Source organism: Ips typographus, linkage group LG7, assembly GCF_016097725.1.
Source record: "Ips typographus isolate SLU linkage group LG7, UJ_Ityp_2.0, whole genome shotgun sequence".
In the NCBI taxonomy this organism is placed as follows: Eukaryota; Metazoa; Arthropoda; class Insecta; order Coleoptera; family Curculionidae; genus Ips; species Ips typographus.
The window spans coordinates 295,313-315,329 of record NC_138428.1 but is presented as its reverse complement, the minus strand read 5'-3'; the positions used below and the strand labels follow the sequence as shown (position 1 = coordinate 315,329).

Genomic DNA, 20,017 nt, shown 5'->3' with positions numbered 1-20,017 from the left:
ACGAAACGGCGTATGGCAATGGAAACTGTATAAGTATCTGCCATAAACTTAAACCAAAGTTAATGGATTTTCATGGCCTGCACCTGAATACGAAACTCTCAAGCCGGCAGTTACGGTTAATTGTAGGTTAAGTCGAATTATTGGGTTTTCGTCATTTTAATAGCACTCCACTTGCTTGCCTTTAATATTGTAAATAATTTATAGTTATAGTTTAGTTTAAGGGGGTAGATGCAATTGTAAAACATTATAGTGCAACAAAAACCTGTACCCTTTATCTACATAACAGAATAATAGTTTTAAATGTTAAACCAAATAACAATCTCTAGTTTAGACGTAACCATGATTGGAACACGGAGATTAATTAATAGAAACAGCCCTCGGGATAAGTTTGAGAAGCGACACAGATTCCTGTTTGCAAAGAAGCTAAACTTAATTCGAAACCGCCCGGAACAAACTTCTCCAAAGGGTAAGGTTGCCTTCGTGGCGTACGCAGAGGGGCGTGATGATTGTTCTGCTAAGTTTACGATTTTGGGGTCACTTTCACTCTGGCGGTTTCACGGATAATCGTTTTCAGCCGGAATTAACCATGATAATTAATTGATGATTTGTTTTTTTTTTTGCAATTAGTTCAGTTATCAGGGAAAGTTACATTTGAGTGATTACTGTCACTTGAACACTGAAGAAAAATGAATAGAATATGAACCTACCTAATCCAGATTAACACATTACGAAAGGTTAATTGACGATTAGTAAGTAGTACAGGGTGTCTCATTATAAACGGTCCCTCCTTGAATTTAAAAAAAAACATAAGTTTGGTCTGTCACACTTTTTTGGAACATCCTGTAGAACTTTCAAGTAAGTTAACTACTATAAAGAGTTCTAGTGTATTTGCAGTTAGTAAAATAACCGTCAGCAGCAAAATACGCACTAAAAGAAAATCAAATTCCCATTAAACGGTGTATTTACTTGACAAGTATCATAACCAAACAAAATCAGACTAGTCTATTGAGATAATCGTGCAGCAAATAAGCTTGCAAAGCATCGTTAGGGCACCAATTTCCGATTCGAAACGGCTCGTATCCCGGACACAAAAGCCAAAAGTACTGGACCGTTGCGCTGGCTTTCCCTTGCACAATACTATCCCTTTTCATATAGAGGCAATCATTACGATGGTATTTATTCGACCTCTTTCTAAACATGGATCAGAGGCAAGGGATAAAAGCGTCCAGTCTGAAAGACGCCAACACTTAATGCCGTTTAGCATTTTTGGGGTTGGAGTTTCCTCGACTGCTAACTTCTACTTTTCTTCCCAGGCCCGGATGGTTGGCACAATATGGCGGACGAACTCCCGGGGCTTTTCATCCAGTTTGCTCCGACAGGGATTTGCAAACTTTATGATATATTTATGACGTTCCCGAGATATTGTGTGTGTATGTTAATGGGAGATTTAGTTATTTAGTCCAGTAACGTTAATTTACAGAATTTCCTAGTTTAGTGGTACGTGCAATAACTAAACAACTAAAAAACTGCCTACAGGGTGGTCAAAACAAGAGAACCACCGTACTTTCCGTGCACCCCCTGTATAGTGGCAGCAAAAATTGTTGTTGAAACTTACATGGGTGGATGCAAAAATTCACTGGGAACATTTTTGCTCTCCTGTGCTTTGTTTTTAATTTTAACCGTTTTTGAGATATCTTCAATAAATTTGCTTCAACTTTTCTGGCAAAACTAGCCGATTTAGGGCAAAAAGGTATTCTTGACAAAACACCCCCCTTACAACCCCCAAACCATCCCACAAAGTGGTTTTCAAAAAAAACAAAATTTACGTCAATAAAGGTGAAATTTGCTTGAAATTTCAGCGCAAAACAATGATAACTCCCATAAACAGCCGTTTCAGTGACAGGCCAAAATGAACCTTATTGATCCCAATACACAGTGCACTGAAATAAGGAAGATTTATGGGTCGTTAGGGTGGTTGGTTGTGTTTAATGCCCATCTTCGAAAACAATTGAATTACCATGGTAATGCGACCGCCATTTTAGCCTCTCGCTCGTGCACGATCTTATGCGCAACGTCCCTATTATTAGATTAATTACGCCACCAGGTCTAACTAATTGACATGTTTCTACCGGTTTTTTAAGGCGATTGATATTTAACTAAAAAGTCACGTGACTACTGTCAAAAATAGCTGTCATAAATCTCAGAAAGTCGTTTTACTTTTCATTCTGCAAGAAAACTTTTCTAAACTCTGATTTTTTCAATTTTTTAAGCACAGTTTGACAGTTTTGACATTAGTGACAGTTGTCATGTGATTCACACACACTATTTAACTAGACGGTCACGTGACAAATGTCAAAATAACTGTCAAGAAAAACTTTTCTAAGATGGTAATTTTAACCTCAAATATCTCGGAAACCAGACACTTTTTGTCGGGACGTTTTTGGGTTACCGCGTAGCTCTAGACGAGCAGAATTGTGTGACGTAATAATATACAGGGTGTCCCATTTGATTTAAGTGACTTTTGACACTTTTAACGCAACGACGTCACTTTCTTCACCGAGCTAAGTTTAACTTTAACCTCAAATATCACGGAAACCAGACACTTTTTGTCGAGACTTTTTTGGGTCACCGCGTAGGTCTGGACGAGCAAAAAAAAAATGCACAATTCAGTAATTTGCTAAATCTAGATTTCAAATTTTTCAGCCTGAAAATTGACAATTTTACTAAAATTGGCGACATTTAAAATTTAAACGCAGCGGTATTATCGAAACGACAATCGGACAATTTAAACCAACTATATTCAGAAAAAATGTTTTTTTTTTCCTCCTGGGAGTGTTTTCTACCATTTTTTCTATAAATCTGTAAAAATTCATACAGAGCCAATTTGTTGAACAGCTGAAGAGTAAAACGGTTTATAAGTTCCTATCTTACTTTTTCAGATCTATCAAATTTTGAGTATTTTTTTGTTTTTTTTTAAATTTTAAAATACCATCTTATGATAGATTCCAAAAAAGAACATATGAATACGTAAACGGTTTTGCTTTATCTTCAACTTATCGCCTGCTACAATTTTCCAAAAATAGTGAAAAATCCAATATTTAATAGTCAATATCTCGAAAACGACACATTTAGAGAAAGAAGAAAAATTGTCTAGATTAACCAACAGAATCACGAAATAGCATCAGTTACTAGGGTTGTCGAACAAAAATCCGTTGTTGCCACTGATTTCATGTTGATACGGCAACGGTGGAAATATTTTAGATCTATTCCTTTGGTAGTGATTTTCTCTAAAATATTGTCACGTTAAGGGGTAGCCCAGAGGGAAGAACACTCAGGTTTCCACTTTCTTTGAGTAGATGAAGCAACAGGTACACCAATCTTACCATCTGATCGCCAAGATGGCGAAGAGCATGATGTGGGAAGATGGTCAGAATTGAAGAGAGGTTCACGAGGAACCAAATTGTCACACATCCAGCCAAATTCTTTAGAGGATTTTCATCCGAATCTCTATAAATCCAGAGTCATTTTCCGGCTGGTATTCTAATATTACCCGTGTGAAAAATTCCATTTATTGAAGGGATTTTGTATAAAAAACCAACCCTCCTTTCCCCTCCCCTGCTCTGATTGTTGCCCGCCATTAGGCGGATTTGGCGATTCCGTTTTATTTGAATACCATATTTGTAAATCCTGGTTGATCCTTGTTTTCTTTTTATTATCCCAACACCCCCGTACGGATCCAATTTGATCGGAATTTTATTTTATTTTTATCCGAAAACGATCAGTTCGACTTATACTAGCAACAAGGGAGCCAAACAATGTTTGAAATGCACAAAACAATGATGATATCCTTAGACAAACTCCGATATTAATCATTCTGTACTAATTAATTCATTTTAGCAAAAAAATGCTAGTATACAGGGTAAAGCAACTAAAATTGTTATTCTCAAAATATCAAAGCTTGTTGATTCGCTTCAAACAAACTAGATTATTGGACATTTACAAGCTGGATATGTAAATGATTTGTTTAAAATCTGTATTTATCTTATTAAAGAAATTTCAAAGAATCTTGTTAAGTGAGCCTTAGTAGGATGTTTTCCTTAATTTATTAGGATTATTTCATTGTAGAGTTTTAATTAAGAAAGTAACATTTAAATAACGCTCAGTTGGGAACAATTTTGGTGCACCTAATCATTAAATTGATTCCAAAAATGTGTTTAAAACATTTATTTTCTCACCCCAAGTAGGCTTTACAGGCGATTTTGTCCCTGACTGTCCTTTCAAACAGTGTTTCTGGCAGATTAAATTTTGACATCGCATTTTACCCTGACTGTACCAAATTTTGTAGTATATTTTCACTCTGTCGGATAAAAAATTTAATAAGGAATCCAAAAATGTGCCTAAAACAGTCATTTTCTAAATCCAAGTGGGTTTTACAGTCGATTTTGTCCCTGACTGTTCTTACAAACTGTGTTTCTGGCAGTTCAAAATTTAACACCGCATTTTTCCTTGACTCTACCAAATTTACTGTACTGTCATTATTTCACTCCAAGTAAGCTTTACAGGCGTTTTTTCAGTGTTGCAAGTTCAAAAATTGATTTTGCGTCTTACAATTTTAACTTTTGCAACTATCTCTAATATAAACTAAAAAATTGGTAAATTAAATATCTAAATTTAATTTACCAATTTTTTAACGTTTAACCTACATTTTAAAAGTCACGTGACTGATTTTGGCAGATGCCAATTAGCCTTTACAGTGTTGCAAGCTCAGAAATGCATTATCAACGTTCGATAACGTGTATTTTACAATCAAAGTCAGGCGAGTTAGCCAGCTCAACCATTTTGACGCTCTTTGCTTTAACTTTGTATAACTTGCTTATTTCCTACACTTGTTCAGGACTTTTATACGTCAATAGATAGCCAATGAAACAGGCTTTCTATTGATGTATAAAAGTTAGTTGGTTGGTGCTAAGTTTTTGCCTATAGGGGGCGTCAAAGTCAAACGAGTTATCCAGCTCATTTCTCTCTCAAACTAAGCGAAAATCTATGTTACAGGGAAGAGGAAGCCCATTTGTATGAGGAACTAGGCAACCTAAATTTGCGTAATTACACACTTTACGCACAGTTGATGACTAAAATTCAGGAAATTATCTTTCAGAAAGATGACACGTATGTTATTATTTTTAAAGGTGCATTTTTTGAGTCCCAAATTGAGATATGACCCTCTTGTTGAGATTTTCAAATGAGAACCCCCATTTTTTGTTGCATTTATGGATTCTACGTAAAGTTCTGGGTATTTTTCATGTAGCATATCTTATGTCGATATTCAGCTGTTTTCGAGAATATAACGGTTGAACATTTTTATTGAAAATAGTGTTCGTATTTTTTTTTGAAAAAAAAAATCTAAATTATATGAGTTACAAAAGCAGGATTTTACATGGAATTACACACTCGGCGCTATACGGCTTCGTGCGTAACATTTTCCATATCGTGCGTAAAATGTCTCTTACAGCACTAGTTAGGTAACATTTTCAATACGCTGACTGTAAAGTTAAACTTCCACCTTTAGTAAACTTTGACTATACACTCCTCTTGTGTAAATTGACTTCCACTCTTGGGAAAACAAGATACGAGTTTCAGAGAGAGGAGATCGTTGCACAAAGCAAGTGGAGCAGACCGCCGATAAGGGCTGCAACTTTTTTGGCAGGTGACTTTTTACAGGGTCGTATATCACCCCCTCTCGTTCTATTTGCGTGACACGTTCGGTCACTATTTCACCGTTTAGGAGTTTATCTTCCCGTTCTGTACAACATCCTGGCGCTAAAGCAATATACATAATTCAAAACGAGAGTTATTAAGGCAATTACAAGTTTACACTTGTCTCCATTGTAGTTCCTGCCGTTATAAATGGGCTTTTAGCATCGCGGCTTGAAAGATAAACCGTAGTTTATGGTCGCGGTTAAGACTGCGGCTGACTTTTAGTTAATTACTAGTCGGTTTCAGTTACTTGAGACAATTTCAAAGCAGAATTATAATTACCTTGCTGTGTATTTTACAGGTAACAATAGTCAGTGAATCAAAACAGCCATTTGTCTTACTAGAGTGTAGTATTTCCAGATATGTCCATAATGAGCAGTATTTGCGTAAATTACAACTTAATTACTGTTTGTTATTTGTGATTGGTTGGAAAAAAGCAGCAAGCTGAAAGTAGCTTTTTTAGACTAACTAGACATTTTAAAATAATCGATTTTTAACGGAGTTGCGGAATGCTGTTAAGGTCACGTGACCAAGGTAAGTTTTTCGAAATTTTTAATTTCCAGCAGGAAAATTAATTCACCGTATAACTTTAGTATCAATTTTGGTTTTTAGATGAGATTCCATATAGTTTTAAACGTGTCTTATAACTCCCACGCTTCACCAAAACTCTATATGTTCCTTCGGGAACTGAAACATTAAAGCCTCATATGTCACGTTAAATTGTGTTGATGGGGATAAATGTTCGAAGCATGAGGAAAGTATGGCAACCTACCAAAATATTGCCAGGCCAACAAAAATATTTATTTTCATTATTTTTTTTTAAGAAAATTTGTGTTTTACTGTTCTGACCACATTATGATACAAAAACAGAAGTTCTCATAATTAAATTTTATAAATTGTACTTATTTTCTACTTATTTCACCTAATTTAAGGTCCTTTGGTATTAATATGGCCTTTGCTGTGCTTTGGAACCCTCCTGGAGCAAAATAAAAAAATGCACTTTTTGTAAAAATAGCATATTTTTTGACACACGTTGCTTTGACTCTAAATTACTCCTTTATTTGACAAGTTACGTCAAAATGTCATAGAGAACAAAAGATAGAGCAGATTTCAAGCTTTCTAAAAATATCCCCCCATGAGTTAATTAATAACACCGTTTGACCGCTAGAGGGCGTCAAATTTCCTTTACCGTAATATCACATATTGTGTTGTAAATATTTTTTAGTCACATTTCATGTATATCTTAATCCGGTCGAGTTCTTGGCAAAGAAATGGTTAAAATGTTAAATTTTAGGTTTAACTCTGTTAGTTTTCGAGATATCAAAAAACCGACTGCACCAGCGTCTTTTCCGGGAAATTTTAACATAAAATGACACCGAGACGTCAACTGTAACTTGACAAATAAAAAAGTTGTATTTTTTTATGGTTCCAGGCCGCCATTTTGAATTTTCTGTCAAAATATTGACTTGCACCTCATTTTAAAGGAAATTTGACGTAGTTTCAAGAAATAAGAGACAAAATGGCGTTTCAGGCCGCCATTTTGAATTTTCTGTCAAAATATTGACTTGCACCTTATTTTAAAGGAAATTTTACGTACTTTCAAGAAATGACAGACAAAATGGCGTTCCAGGCCGCCATTTTGAATTTTCTGTAAAAAGTAGTAAAAAAAAAACCCTAATACCCAAAGACGGTAAACAGTAAAGGATTTGCCAAATTTGTTTTTCAGGAACTGTAAATCTAGTAATTTCAAAATATAAAATGTTCCATGTTCATGTTCATGTTCCATCTAGCGCGTAAAGTAGACAATTGGATTTGGATTTTTAAACTTCTGGCATTTTACTGAATAGTCTGCTGTTGACTACCAACCAAATTAGGTTAAGTTTTAAAGATCTTCCCTCTATTTCAAACGAAATAACTGACATACAAAACCAAGCTACAATACTTCATTACGTCAACAACCGGGTTGTAAACGTGCACTTTTCGGCTCGGATTGAATTATCGCAAGTGAAACGGATCCACTGCGGGATTAATCCTCATTTCTGAGTGCACACTGTCGTTTCGGCTTGAAATAAGCAACCTGAGCGACGCAATTAGAATACATCAGATCCGATGTTAATTGAAATTTGATTGGATTTGTGCTCTATTCGATGCTGTCGCAACACGACTTGCTTGCTAGTTTTAACCGAACGTAAAGTTGCTTTTAACTTTCTCGGTGAGTAAAAGAAAAAGTTTGTTTTTTGGTTTAGTTATCCCGGGACCGTGATTAAAACTTTGTAGAGTAAAATAGTTTCCGGAATCTTCAATATTAATGGATTCTGTAGGAACATAAATTGCTTATTGCAGTCTGGTTGTTATTCCAGCAGGATTGAGTTCGTTAGTTTGCAACTTTTTTTTATATGATAATTCAGTGGAAATTTAGCTTTACTTAATCAATTTAAGCTGCTTTACATAAAGTAGTTTTACTAGATTAATACTTCTAATGGAGGAAAAAAGTAATTTTAATGAGCACTGATTGAACGACATTTTTTAGTAAAGTTTATATTATAGAAGGAAATCTAGGATTTAATTTGTATTATATTTGACATTTAAAAATGTAAATTACCTTAAATAATCACTGTACCATTTTTTTAGCAAAAAAAACGGTCAGTTTAACAAGGTTAAACAGTTAATCCCTTAATATACAGACATTGTTGCCCAACTCGACCACTCTAACCGGGACTTTTGTACAAAAAGACATAAATAACTTCCCGCACAATAAAAAAGCCACTTGCGAAGGTCCTAAAGGGCTCATAGCAGTCGTGAACTTTTTATTGCACTATTTTTTTTGTTTTTGGGCCAGCCAGCCGCCCAGTCTGCCCTAGTTAGTAGATCTGCCAGAAAGTATTCGGTTCGACGTTGGATAAAGTTTTGGAAAGCCTTTGTAAAAGGTTTTGTTATTTAGTTTTTGAAAAATATCGTTAAGTGTTACAGGGGGAAAAGCGGGACAATTTGCCAAGACGTGTATTTAAGGAGACTGCCAACTCGAAAACTGTAATTAGTGCCGTCTTTAGCCTGAAGTTTGCTAGAGAGCTAAGTTAAATTGCCACTCCAACTACAGTTGCTTGTAGCAGTTCACGCAAACAATCGTTCAACTGATTAAAGTATATGTAATGAGTAAGAAAAAGTCGATTTACTCAGTTGCGTGAGTTACATAAAACACCGATTTTGACGTCGAAAAAACGTTGTTTTGTCCAAAATAATATTTCTAGATAGTTGTTGCCCATGTCCAAGGACGGTAAGTAGTAAAGGATTGCCTGCAAACCAATATTTTGACAAGAAATTAAAAATGAAGGCCTGAAACGTCATTTTGTCTGTCATTTTTTGAAAGTTCGTAAAATTTCCCTTAAAATGAGGTGCAATTCAATATTTTGGCAGGAAATTCAAAATGGAGGCCTGGGACGCCATTTTGTCTGTCATTTCTTGAAACTACTTGAAATTTCCTTTAAAATGAGGTGCAAGTCAATATTTTGACAGAAAATACAAAATGGCGGCCTGGAAAACCATTTTGTCTGTCATTTCTTGAAACTACGTAAAATTTCCTTTAAAATGAGGTGCAAGTCAATATTTTGACAGAAAATTCAAAATGGCGGCCTGGAACACCATTTTGTCTGTCATTTTTTGAAAGTATATAAAATTTCCTTTAAAATAAGGTGCAAGTCAATATTTTGGCAGAAAATTCAAAATGGCGACCTGGAACACCATTTTGTCTCTCATTTCTTGAAACTACGTGAAATTTCCTTCAGAATGGGGTGCAAATCAATATTTTGACAGAAAATTCAAAATGGCGGCCTGGACGCCATTTTGTCTGTCATTTCTTGAAACTACGTGAAATTTCCTTCAGAATGAGGTGCAAGTCGATATTTTGACAGAAAATACAAAATGGCGGCCTCGAACTGTCAAATAATACAACTTTTTTATTTGTCAAGTTACAGTTGACGTCTCAGTTTCGCTTTATGTTAAAATTTCCCGGAAAAGACGCTGGTGCAGTCGGTTTTTTGATATCTCAAAAACTAACAGAGAACTAACTTTCAAATTTTTCAAAAAAGTTGAAAGAATGGGGAAAACGCCAAAATCGGCCGATCGAGCAATCCTTTACTGTGTACCATACTTGGGTATTAGGGGTCTGTTTTACTACTTTTTGAAATTCAATATCTCGGTAACATGAAGAGCTAGAGAGACCATTTTTAGCTCATTTTGTAGTATTTTTTATCCTCTTTCTAATGGCGTTTTAGCGAAATCTATAAGAGTTCAAATAAGAAAGTTACAATAATTCAAAAATTGAAAAAAATTCATTTTTGCAAAAATTGCAATTTTTATTTTGCTCCAGGACGGTTCCAATGCACAGCAAAGGGCATATTTATACAAAAGAACCTTAAATTAGGTGAAATAAGCACTAGGACCAGGATTGCTTAATCCCATAAGCGCAATGTTCACCATCAAGTCAGAGATTGCAGCGATTTTTAACCGATTGCAGTCGATCATATTTAGCGTATTGTGCGCCCGTGACTATATTGTGACGTCAGGCTCCATTCGCCGCCGCGAAAAACAAAATCGTCCGATTGAGCAATCCTTGAAGATGGAACATCTAAAACTAGCCATAGGAAATCCATGTAACAGACAGAAAAACATTGCTAATTAATGCGCGAGACAAAGATGGAAGACTAGTCAAAAAACTAAGTTTGCCATGAATTTTGCCGCGCGCTTGTCACGTTGTCATCAGCTTATCTAAACTTGTCGAATATAGACTTCTACCTAATTAATTACGCTAATGAGACATTCCTAAATGGCCATTTATTTAATATTTAATTAAGTGATTAGTTTTGAAACTTTTGGGGCCTTTAAGTTGATATTTCATACAATTCCTGTCAAATTCATAAGAAAGTGTATTTTAATGGCCGCGTTCAGATCTGGCAACGCTGCCGCAGAGTTATAGCCTACTAGATATTGTATTGCGTTTCAAGTCTTTGTCTTGCGCATGGAATTATCTTTGTCAGTTACACGGTTTTCCTGTTGCCAGTTTTGGATTGTTATCCACTATAATATAGCAACAATGAAAATGTTTTTCCTTTGTGACGTCACTTTGATTTTGCGTATACAAAATTGAATATTAGATTTCAAAGTGATGAAATCCAATCAAACTTAATCGCAAGCAATCTGAATAGATTAGCGTAAGCATAAGAAAAAAAGCGTCTTCTCCGGATCAGAATTGAGATAAACCAACAAAAATGATAACGAGAAATCCGTTCTCGAACTTCTCCACCTCGGGGCACAAAAATGAAATTAGATTGCCGCCCTCCTTTTTATAAATTTGCTAAAAACACAGAATTTCCACCGAAAAAACTGATTTGGTTAAGTTAATCGGTTTCGAATTAGTGCCAAAACAGCAACGCAATTCGTAATGCACCGAAATATGATGGGCCAAAAAAAGGAAATTCAAACATGTTGAGTAATGAGGTCGTTTTTTTTTTCTTTTTTTATGATTACAGCCCGGAGCCAATCGCATTTTTCACGTTTCGCCTTATTCTGCGGTCATTAATATTAAATGATTCGTGCTTGGCCGCCATCTTGAAAGCCTTTTCGTGGTTAATGAACCGATGTTTGTACCGCTTTAGGCTAATTTGTTTTTTCTTGTAATGTTTACATTCCTTTTATACGTACAAAACTGAAATTGTTGTTTGTTATATCTTTTATCAAAAATAAATCGTATTTTATTGAGTTATATCCAACAAACGTGTTTCGTGTATACGGCTTGCAATAAACTTTATATGGAGTAAGCTTCGGAGTGAATTTGACGATTTCAAAGTCCCGTTTTGGACGAAACATGTTTAGACGTTCATAAAAACTTTCTTCCATCTCGATTATGTTTAGATACATAAAAGTTTGTAGTAATTTTAGTTTTACAGTTTTATGCTTGAAATTTATGTGAGTGAGCATTTCTTTATGTATTCTTTGTGTCTCTAAGAAAATTTAAAAAATTTTTAGTTGTCTCAAAAATGAGCTTTTTTAATAATTAAATTCTACTTTAGGTTGTTTTCATTAAATACGTTTTTGGTTGTCTTCTGATTCAGTTAATTTTCCATTGTTATTCTACGACGACAAGGAAAGTTTATTATCATCCCTGGTAAGTTTGGGCGAACCGGGAAAGGATGATTATAACTCAGATTACGATGGATAACACGGTGGGACTAAATTAAATTTACACACTTAACGTTAAAACGTAATAAATTTCAGTTTTAGACACAACTTTGGTGTAAACTTTTGCCTCTCAAACAGTCCGGAGACTGTTAATTAATTATGAAATTTTCAGCTCAAGAAACCTTGTAAATTCGGTTTGCTGTTTTTTTTTTTACCAGAATTATTTCTAACCTAATCAATTATGTCTGGAATGTTTGATGCTTTTAACGTTTCCTTCTTAATTAAGGATGACGTTCGAGAGTTTTTGGTTATTTGGTGGAATTTAAATTTAACCGTACAAATTTGTGTGGAATCCGGGTTTTTAGTGCCGTAAATATTCAATTACAGGCATATTGGACATATCTTTATTACCGGTGGAAATTTCGTTCAGTATTCCACCACGTTAACTGAAATTTTTTGCTAGAAAATTCGTTTAACATTGCAATTTTCGAACAGCAATAAAATTCATCACTTTCAAGCAATTTTTTGTGTGTATAATTTCAATAAGCCTATCGATTATTAACTAATTGGTTAGAAGGGTATACCAACCTGGGGGCTAATTGAGTTTCCACTTCATTTATTTATAACATGGTAAACAACATTCGCGTCTGGGGAATTTCAGAAAATCCAATCAAAACTAAGTCCCAGACCGGTGGAAAAGTTCAAAAGCTCTCTACCACAGTCCCTTTGATATGTTCCACAGGTTTAATATTCAAAATCCTACCTAGATAAACATTAATATTGAGTCAATAATTTGGTAGAACTGACCTAGAGGCAATTGAGCAGAAAAATGCCAAAAAATAGGAAAAATTCTCTTAATTTAGTAGTTCCCCTCGTTTATAGAGGGTTAGCCAGCCAAAAGTTTATTAGGATCCAATATTGTTAGTTACTATTATGTTACTATTATTGTGAATAAGTTTAGGCTCTATTAATTAATTGTTGTTAAGTCTAAATAAATAAATATTAACAGAAACTTGAAATTTTTGGAATTAAAAAAAATTTGATGAGTGCTATGTTTTATCTTTCTGTCACTTACGATTTAACCGGAAGTTGATGTCAACTTGCTTATTTTAATTGGAACACCCTGTATATTATTGTATTTTTGAATAGTCCTTTTGAATCAGTAAAAAAAACTGTACACAAGAAATTACTATTCGTACCGCGGCGTTGCCATATCCGCTAATAGAAGTTCCTACCATTTTAAATCAACATATTCCTTTTATAGCTGCAGTATAGTGTAACGTAAACACACTTTGATTTAGATTATTATTACACATTTCAAAATATAACATAGACTGCGTCAAAACATGGGTGGTATGATGAGACTTGGCAACGTCGCAAATTGTCGTTCGCTGGCTCTAATCTTGGTTATTACTGTAAGCGCGCGCGCCAGGCAACCTTGGAAATCCGGAAACCATCGTGTCCTTCCGTCCATCATCGCATTCTGGCCACGCCTCCGTTTTCCAAGACACTCGCTTATTTTTAATTTTGTATCCTGGCGCGAGGAGAACAAACTTCACTCGTTTTGTTCCGGTCAGTTTGACAGCTAATAACGTCAAAACCAGTCCGATTTCATTAGGCTTAATGGTACTCATTTTCGACTAATTTGGGGACGGGGAATCCATTCCAGCTGTCAAAATGACAGTAACTGTCACTCAATTCGAGACACTGGCAATGTCCGGGTTAAAGTATTACAATTTTTGTTAAAGTTGTTTTAGTTCAGATTTGCTTCACACTACATTTAGTTGCTTGCAAATATAAACCACTAAAAATATTAGTTCGTTTTTTGTGTTCTTGTATTACCCTGTACAGTGTGCTGCATTTTCGATGGTTTTACGGGGTACAGAGAAAACGGTAATAGATAGAAAAAAAGTAGCATACGTGTTCTGATCTCTTTTTCTGAGTTGAGATGACTGGCAAAAAGTGGGCGGCGCAAACTTCTTTTGTTTCAAAGATACCGGGGGTTTTCGAAAATTGGTAATTTTTGAACCTTTTCTGTATTTCAGTTGCTCTTAAAGTTATCAAAAAAGGAAGAACGGTTCCCGGTAGTAGTTTTCATGTAGAATCCAATGGCGTAGTCAGTTTTTTTCTATTCCGTTTAGTTTCTGACATATGACAGTAAGTTACATTTTTTTAAATGGAACATCCTATATATTTTTACGTCATTTTATTCTGTTGATTTTTACCTTTTCAACGGTGTATTACAACATATAAGTTTGTAGAGGTTAATCCTGTTATTTTAAAAAAAGACCTTTGCTAAGCTAAAAAAAGGCCAATATCTAAAATACCAAACAAAATCGGAAATAAAATAAACACATCAGAAAATTAAATATTTTTAATAAATCTTATTAAAAATCTAAGTTACAAACAGTTCTACCGTCACTTTAATAAGAAAAGTGTCCATTTCTATTTTCTACTATTTTTAATTACCAAGATGAACGTTTACAAACTTATATGTTTTAATACACCGTTGAAAATGTAAAAATCAACAGAATTAAAGGAACTAAAAATATATAGGGTGTTCCATTTAAAAAAATATAACTTACTGTCATATGTCAGAAACTAAACGTAATAGAAAAAACTGACTACGCCATTGGATTCTACGTCAAAACTTCTACCGAAAACCGTTTTCCCTTTTTTGATAACTTTAATAGCAAATGAAATACAGAGGAGGTTCCAAAATGACCAATTTTCAAAAGCCCCCCGTATCTTTGAAACAAAAGAAGTTTGCGCAGCCCACTCTTCGCCAGTCATCTCAGCTCAGAAAAAGAGATCGGAACACGTATGCTACTTTTTTCTATCTATTACCATTTTCTCTGTACCCCGTAAAACCATCGAAAATGCAGCACCCTGTACATACAGGTGTGGTAAATCCAAAAGCGACCATAGGAAAACCGCGTAACGGACAGAGAAACGTACATTATTGCATGCGCGGAACTAAGACAGAAAACGAAAAAAATATCAAGTAGGCCATATTTTCAGCGCGCTGTTGCCAAACGCCAAGTATCACTCAAATACCGTCGACAAAATAACTTGGCGTTTGGCGACAGCGCGCTGAAATCATGGCCTACTTGATATTTTTTTCGTTTTCTGTCTTTCTCCCGCGCATGCAATTACCTACGTTTCTCTGTCCGTTGCACGGTTTTCCTATGGTCGCTTTTGGATTTACCACACCTGTATAAGTTAAAGTATTACAATCTTTTTGTTAGCTGTTTTGGTACAGATTTGCTTCACACTACATTTAGTTGCTTGCAAATATAAATCACTAAACACATTGGTTGGTTTTTTGTGTTCTTGCATCACCCTGTACAGACTAACTGTACGTTTCATTGGCTACATTTCGGTTCTCTGTCATTTTTTCCGTATTTTAAACCGTTTTGGAATTATCCGCAGTTGACTAAAGTGTCTCAAAAGATAAGCTTACTTTGACAAGAAGGTTTAAAATTTTTGTTTCTGACGTCTATCACAAATTTGAAATAATTATGTCTTGAATTTCAAAATGTACTCAAAATACACCTCTGCCAATTCAGTTTTTTGTCAAAATCAAAAAAAAATGGACCACCATGTTTAGACAGAAAACTTTTTGTGAAATTATCATAATTGAAGTGAATATGATGGACATTTGTTTTTCTGGAACAATCAACCATCAAATACATACCGATTCGAATAACAGGTGGTAATCCGCCAGAGGCCACAACAATCCAAATAGCCACAATAACAAAAGTCAAGGGTTGCATCATGTCTTTACGGCACTGATTTACGTAAACCACACCGAACTTCTATTTGAGCGCGTTTCCCCCGCAATTGTATGACCAATCCATGCTTTTGCGTTAAACAAATACTCCAAAGTCCGGACCGATGTTGACTTAGGACATGCCGAGACCGTTGCAAGAATACGCCAAGCTTTGTTTGTCCAAAAACAAGGTTTACTCCGGGTGTGCGGGAGTAAATTTCGCTTTCAAGAACGAATAATTGCCTCGGCACCTGAAACAAAAAAGAAACGATCGCAAATTACTAGACATTTTGAATAGTTGTAACGGAATGACAGAAAATGGGACGATAAATCCGGCTAAAGTGCGCCGTTAGACGTAAAAAGTTTGAATATCTGAGGAACACTGAAAGTAATTATGAAATAATTGGCCCGGATCCGACGTTAAGCCCCCCATTTATCAGTTTAAACCTGACCCCGTTGAAACGGCATAAAATTGGAGGGGTGTCACCCAGTTTTAGGGATCTTAAAAGGTTTAATTCATCCTTTAAATTGATTAAACAGAACATTTTCCATGAAAAAAACACTAAAAAATGAACAATCTAAATAACTAAATAATAAATTAATAAACACCTGACTGATTATATTCAAATTATATCTTCCACTCCTTTATGAACCACTCTGTATATCAAAAAGTAATTTTAAATTGTGCATCTCAATATTCTCTTAAACTTTCGTATTTCTCGAAACAAATGAGATCGTTGACTCACCCTGTACGTGTACTTAATATTCTCTTTTGCTATAAATGAAAATTATATTCTAATTTGGCTGCTATTCACCTTTTCGCAATTTTTCCCTAATTATATTTGTTTCGAAAACAATTAAATTTGTTTTTCCACCCTATTTCAGTGCACTTTTCATCCACTCGCGACTGCAAATTATGGCGCTAATTCAAGTGCTGGAAATATCTGACTCTGAGTGTTTTATCAAGAAATTTTCAACGTAATCAATTAAAAAATAGAGTTAACAGCTGGTTTATTTGCTTTCCTGGTTAATTAAGTGTTGGATTTTGTAGTTTTCTAGTGACCAATTAGATTTAAATCAAATTTCTAGTTTGTTTACCCATTTTCTCTTCAGATTGGTTTTATTATTAGCATTGCAATAGCTAAACATTTAAGCTAAAAATTTAAACAAAATTTTCCAACAAAAGCGCACTGTAATCTGGTCAACAAGGGACAATTGATGGATTCGAAATTGCGTTGTTGGACTAATATGAGGAAAAAGGTAACAGAAATTGGGATTTTCCTCATTTACTTCGGCCCATTTTCTGCTAATTACTCCCATTTGGGTCGAATTAATCAAGTCCACCAGTTTTGTGCACTGTCTCGTTTGAATTCAAATAACTGCCTTATTTTACCATCATGGTATAGACTTTTATATGTCGATGAATAGTCAATGAATTAAACTTTTTAATATTCCCAGAATTGTAACAAAGTTAATTTACTGGGAGTTTTTAACAATTTTCCGGCAACTTTTTAAAGTCGAATTTCATTCAATCAATACACAACTTTAAGCTGACCCCCAGCGGGTTTCAATCAAGCTGATTGCAAAATAAATCCCCTCGAAACGTGGATGTTACAATGGTAATTCGAAAACTTCCGGCTCGATTAATTGGAAAAAATTGCATAATTCCATAGTTCGGAGACTCGATTTCAAAGTAATTAAGTGTCCTAGCTTGAATAATTTTGACCAATTTTCAGTCACTTTTTCATAGTTGCTGCATAACTAATTTACTTTAGTTTTGGGTTACACAATTCGGTTATCTACGACCCTCGAACGAATTAAATCCGGTCCAAAGTGGAAATCAAAGTGCTGATTAACCGGAACCAGCAAGAAAATCGCGTTAAAACGATTAAAGCCTCGACCGTTGCGATGTAAACGTAGCAAACTGCCAGAACTTTCGAATTATGCACCGTACAACGTGAACTAACTGGCAAATGTCAACTTAAAGTTTAAAGAGCGTAATAAAGTTAAATGTTCTTTCATTAGTAACGGTGATTATTACCCTCATTATGCTGATAACCTGTTAAGTCTACAATTCAACAGTTTTTATGTTCCAGCAGAATTAATTACTTTCAAATTGATGAGTGAAGGAGGAGTTGTTTTACCAGTTTAGTATTGAAAAACGACATTTTTCTACTCTAGCCTATTAAGTAAAAATCTCCACTGGGACACTCGGTATTTCTGAACTGTAATCTTAAATCTACGCTTCCCATATGAGACACACTGTATACCCAGTATTTTCTATAATCTTTTGTTCAACCCTCTGGTCAATAATTAATCATGTAACTTTCACCAATCGATTTAATGCTCAAAATTCAGCACCACTTTCACGGAATTTGATATTATTAATAAATTATGAGATATATTAATTTGAAAAACTAAGACAATGCAAATTCAACTAAATTTTACTTACATTTAGCTTTTTAATTTAAAAAAATATTTCAAAACGTTTAAAAATTATGAATTTTTGACATATTCTGGTTGTTTTGAAAATTTTAAAATTTTACATTCGACAGATGACAAATTTCTTCTAATTTTTAAACTTGTTTGGATTTTGAGAGATCTTAGCTGGACAATCCCAATGTTTCTTAAGTTTTAATATTTTTTAAATGTGTATTTTGTGCTTAATACATAAATAGCTAGTTAGTTAGCAAATTTACCCCAATTTTCTTTTTGGTTTTTGATCGTTTTTAGTTTTAAAAATACAAAATTTGCAAGTCAAAAAATTCAATTTTTGTCAAAAGTGCAATTTTGACAAATTTTTATTTTGCTCTATAAGGGGTCCAATGCACAGCAAAGGGCATATTTATACAAAAGAACCTTAAATTAGGTGAAATAAGCACAAAAAAAGCACTTTAAAATTTTTCACTTTTCAAAAAAATTGAAAGAATGGGGGGGTATTAGAGAGGTTTTTTAGGTACTTTTTGAAATTCAATATCTCGGTAACATGAGGAGCTACAAAGGCCATTTTTAACCCATTTTGTAGTATTTTTTATGCTTTTTCGAATGGCGTAGGAACGAATTTCCTGCGAATTTAAACAAAAGAGGTACGATTTTTCAAAAAGTCAAAAAATTCAATTTTTGTCAAAAGTGCAATTTTGGCAAATTTTTATTTTGCTCTCTAAGGGTTCTAATGCACAGCAAAGGGCATATTTATACAAAAGAACCTTAAATTAGGTGAAATAAGCTCAAACTAGAGAGGTTTTTTAGGTACTTTTAGGTTTGCAAAAATAGCTTGAGTCTGAAGAATTGCTATTTGGAAAACATTATTTAAAATACTGGTGTACTAGAAATACAACATGCTTCTTATATTAGTTGAGAAAAAGGCAAAAGAAATCTATAAAAATGTTTCATTGAAAAAAAAAATTCTAAAAATAAAGTAGATTCAAAAACATTCCAAATAAACCAAATTTTATTAGAACTGGATTATCGTTTACGTTTAAACCGTTAATTTATCAAATTATGTAATTACCCAATGAAAACAAGCTAAACCTACACCACAAAATTTGAAACGGTTCGTTGTTTCCCAAATAACGCGTACCTGAATTCAATTTGCCCTTGTATTGTTAAAGGGATAATCAATCAATAAAAATTTGTATTTCAAAACGCAGCCAAAATGTTTATGTAATCAGTTACGAATAGTCCTAAATTGAATCAGTTTTAGCATAAAAAGTGCATACAAGTTTTTTATGAATGAATAATTTTTTCCAGTCAGACAAATCAGTCAAACAAATCAGCATTGTTAAAACCGGAAGTAAAAAACAAACTAATCACTTACACTAAAACGGTTAATCCAAAGTCACTAAAAAGTGGTGCAGAAACTTTCGCGTCTACTTTCGTGCACGAAGGGGCGCCGTCGTGCTGCGAACGCTTCCAAAGCACACCGCGACTTGACTGAGCTTTTGCAAAAGGTTGTCGGCGCCGGGCGGGCATCGCGACGCGCGTCTGGTCCGTCTTGACGGCCCTTGTGTTGCTTCGCTCCCTTGATTGATGTGTCGATGTTGTTTGCTTTATTTCCTACACTCGAGTGCGGGAAATGGAAACGGCTTTTTCCGAACGGGTGCGTGAACGCGTCTCGATTACACTGAATAAGCTCGTAAACCAGACACTGACATAATTTGTGCAGGTTTGATACACGTTTCTTTACATTTTCATAATTTCACCATTTATGACCAAATAGGTAATTTATTGTTGATGAAAGTTGTCCGAAATTCAATCTGATGATGGTTTACGTAGAAACTCACCACCAATATTCAATTATTAGAACAAGAATTAATA

At 34.6% G+C, this 20,017-nt stretch overlaps 1 protein-coding gene across 1 annotated transcript in view; it reads right to left on the bottom strand.

Moving 5' to 3' along the window:
- LOC145731502 (glutamate receptor ionotropic, kainate 2-like) overlaps window positions 1-19,689 on the bottom strand; it is a 72,140-nt gene extending 52,451 nt beyond the window's left edge. The window contains 2 exon segments of the mRNA XM_081983310.1: window positions 15,626-15,951; window positions 19,518-19,689. Coding sequence (XP_081839436.1) covers window positions 15,626-15,707 — 82 coding nt within the window. The 5' untranslated portion in view covers window positions 15,708-15,951; window positions 19,518-19,689.
- Between the last annotated feature and the right edge of the window lie 328 nt (window positions 19,690-20,017).